Raw genomic sequence first — 3,569 nt, forward strand, 5'->3', positions numbered from 1 at the left:
AGATAAACTCAAGCAGCATGAGAGAGATCTTGAGGATACCAGCAGTGAACTGAAAATAAAAGATGAGCTATGCCAAAAGGCAAAGGAGGAACTGGAGGAAGAACAAAGAATATGCGGAGAAAAGATAGAAGAAGCAAATACGAATTATGCTCAAAGAAAGAAGGAGACACAGCGTGACATGGAAGAACAGCTACAAATTTTAAGACAAGAGAGCAGTCAGGCTTTAGCATTGAAAGGGATGGTTAGTGCATTGGTCAATGAGTTAGTCGAAATGGGACTCATAAATGTTACAAATGTGGTCACCGACGTGAAAGATAATATGACAGACATGAAGTCAGGAATGAAACAAACAGCTCAAAAAATAAAAGAAACCCAGAGACAGATGTCCGATAAGATGAATGAAACAACAGAAGAGCTGAGCAAGAAGATGGAAGAACAGGGAACGGCCTTCAGAGATGAAGTACAGAGTACGACTAGCAGGTTGAAGGATGAACTGGCAGCAAAAACGGATGAACAAGTAGAAGGAATGACTGAAAAAATCAAGACAGATGTCAAAGAGGCAATAATAGCAAATATTGTAGCATCTTCAGCACCAGTACAGGAAACAACCTACACTGCCTTTGAAGAGGATCAGAACCCACATGACCAAGAAACCTCTCACCATATATTATCAAGTCAGTTTTATCTTAAACGATATACATGTACATGTACATGTACATTTCTTGTTGGCCAGTGACAAACTCCATAGCTAATTGAGTGTAAGTTTGGTTTATCAACAACCCATTCAGAATGCATCATTTTTCATAAATAAAAAATTTACTAATGCAATTATTAATTAATTAATAACTATTATTAACTATTAAGCATTAACATTTATTGCTGTTGTTTAGGTTCCAGCTCTAACTGTGGTAATGATACATACTCAATGCAAGAAACTCATGATAGTAAGTTTTTAAAATTATGAGTACATGTATAATAGTAAAATAGAATTTGTTTACAATAAAAAGAAATAGGAACTCAATTATACATGTACTGTACATCTATTACATGCTATACTATATCCCAACTGAGTTTGATCACTAACCAACGTGAGAAAATGTTGTAAAAACTTGTCAAAAACAACAAAATTATTGTTCTAAAATAATTTTAAAATAAAACAAATATTTAAAAGAGATCTCATTTGTTTTACGTAGCTACTCAACTGATAGTGACGCTGTAAAAAAACTAAAACTGGCGAATTCAAACGCACTTAGCCCCTCCTCCTAAAATAAGCCACACCTACTAATTAATAACTGGTAGAACAGGATTCAAAAACCTGTAATGTGTTTTCAAAAAGTTTTTTTCGTGTCCTCTACTTTGCTCTGTCTTGTGTCCATAAAAGTCCATTGTACATAATGGCTCCACTTCATGCAGTAGTGTCTTGTTGTTAGGAATAATCTCTTTCGTCCTGTTTTAATAAAACCTAGTACACTACCATTACCAAGGGCATAGCTGGGAAGGAAATGATGAAAGAGCCTAAAGATAAGTGGCGCACAAAGCGCGCCGAAAATTCGGACATACTTCCTTTTTAGCGCTCATATAGTGCACTAAAATAGCATTTTGCGTATTTTAAAGCATCTAATTCTTACATTTTTGACAATGATTAATATAAAATGAATGTTTTGTTTTGGCCTACTTTTCATTTCTTGTACATTCACTGCTGTGCAATGTATTGTACATGATTACAAGGTGGTTAATTTATATTACTAGGTGGTAGGTAATAAAACAAACAATGAATATCATTATCAACAAAAATTGATGGGGGGGCCCAGGCCCCTATAGGCTCCCCTCAGATACGCCCCTGACCATTACCACTAGAGAGAGGTGGAGGGAGAGAAGGAATATTCCTTCTTTCCCTCCCCCTCCCTCTAGTGGTAATGGTAGTGTATTAGGTTTCATTAAAACAGGACGAAAGAGATTATTCCTAACAGACAACAGGACGTTACTACACAAAGTGGAACCATTATGTATAATGGACTTTTATGTACATGAAACAAAAGATTCTGAAATGAAGAAGTAAATACACCGTACATGCACACATATTTACTTATTCATTTCTGAGTCTTTTAAAAGATATATCAGATGACTGCATAATCCTTGCGTGAGAGGTAATTGGAAACTTTAAACCTTGCGCCTTCAAAATAAATGCTATACACACATCCACCCATATGTAATTGATAGTGCAAAATGTACATTAATATTTTCAGGTGCCCTTCATGTACACTAGAATAATAATGAATATTATATTTGAATTTTCAGGAGCCCTTGCAATCGTTAGTAGGTGCTAAAAATTAATTAATTAAATTTTATTTACTTTTGAAGAGGCAAAAGTCTGGAGCAGGTCCAGCTAGGGGCCCCCTCAGTGGGTAGATCTAATATTGAGATAGAACGAGGATGACAAGGGGGTCGAATCTAATCTGGGTTTAAATGGACACTCTGACGCATGAATCCTGTATAAGCTGAACTTGCTAAATTTATAAAACAATTGTCAATTGGACATTTGAGCCCCTTCTCTTCCTCCATCTCTATGAATGTACCTAATTTTTTGTACGTTGTTGATGTGTGATTTTTTGTATTTGTGTCAAATGCTATTTTTATTAATTAATCATTATTATTCATCTCTTCTGTCTCAGTTATTATTATTATTATTTTAATGTGATTCATTTTCTGTATGTATTCCCAATTAATATTTAATAAGTCAAACCTGCTATTCTGGACACTCTAAAATAAGGACACCTCTATAATTAGGACAGGTAGTATCAGTCCCAATACAATAGTAATGTGTATTAATGAACCTCTGAAATAAGGACAGGCTCATAATCAGGAGCGTATTATTGGGTCCCAAGGTGTCCAGAATAGACAGGTTTCATTGATCTTACTCAACTTCCTAAGTACTAGAATATTCTGATTCTATTTCATGCATGCAATATCAAGCACACCTAATTGTGTCATTTGTGTGTCTAAATTGATGTAGTTAAACTCTTTACACATTATAAGTAATTTAGTACAGTGTGAAAAAGTGATCAGAGTGAATGCTTATGTTAATGAAGGAATCCTTTCCATGAGTGATTCTTAATGGATGATGATGTACTGCTGAATGATAGGATGTTACCAGTTGTCATGCTACTTTTAATTGATGTACTTGATCTGAGAGAAAGAGGGGGGAATTGACAATTGAGTTACAGTATGAAGTATGAACATTCATCTTATATGTGTATGCAAAATTTGACCTTTAGATATACAGTATGTTAATGGCACATATCCATTTCTCAAAACGATTGCAAAATTTTAATTCTCAAGAACGATCATTGTTTCATTTTGTGTTTTGTTTTATGCATGTAATTTGAGATGAAATATATATGCATGCATGCATGCAATTATTCTTCTGCTCAATTAGGCAATTTTTGGCCTCACATTGCATGTGACTAGATAGATACATACCCTTTACGCGCACACACTATCATTCCTCATTGTATTATATTATATTTTATTGTGTAGTACTACGTGAAGATCCTACAATAGCTTCTAAG

At 34.5% G+C, this 3,569-nt stretch overlaps 1 protein-coding gene across 1 annotated transcript in view; it reads left to right on the top strand.

Annotated features, from left to right (window-relative positions):
* The window catches only part of LOC109585581 (myosin-11-like), a gene marked incomplete at its 3' end in the record, with an annotated part of 6,637 nt that extends 3,068 nt beyond the window's left edge, over window positions 1-3,569 (top strand). The window contains exons 6-8 of the mRNA XM_020001705.1: window positions 2-674; window positions 891-944; window positions 3,538-3,569. Of these exons, the coding sequence (XP_019857264.1) occupies window positions 2-674; window positions 891-944; window positions 3,538-3,569 (759 nt within the window). The remainder of the gene's footprint in view (window position 1; window positions 675-890; window positions 945-3,537) is intronic.

The sequence above is a fragment of the Amphimedon queenslandica genome, unplaced genomic scaffold (assembly GCF_000090795.2).
Source record: "Amphimedon queenslandica unplaced genomic scaffold, v1.1 AMPQUscaffold_13044, whole genome shotgun sequence".
Taxonomy (NCBI): Eukaryota; Metazoa; Porifera; class Demospongiae; order Haplosclerida; family Niphatidae; genus Amphimedon; species Amphimedon queenslandica.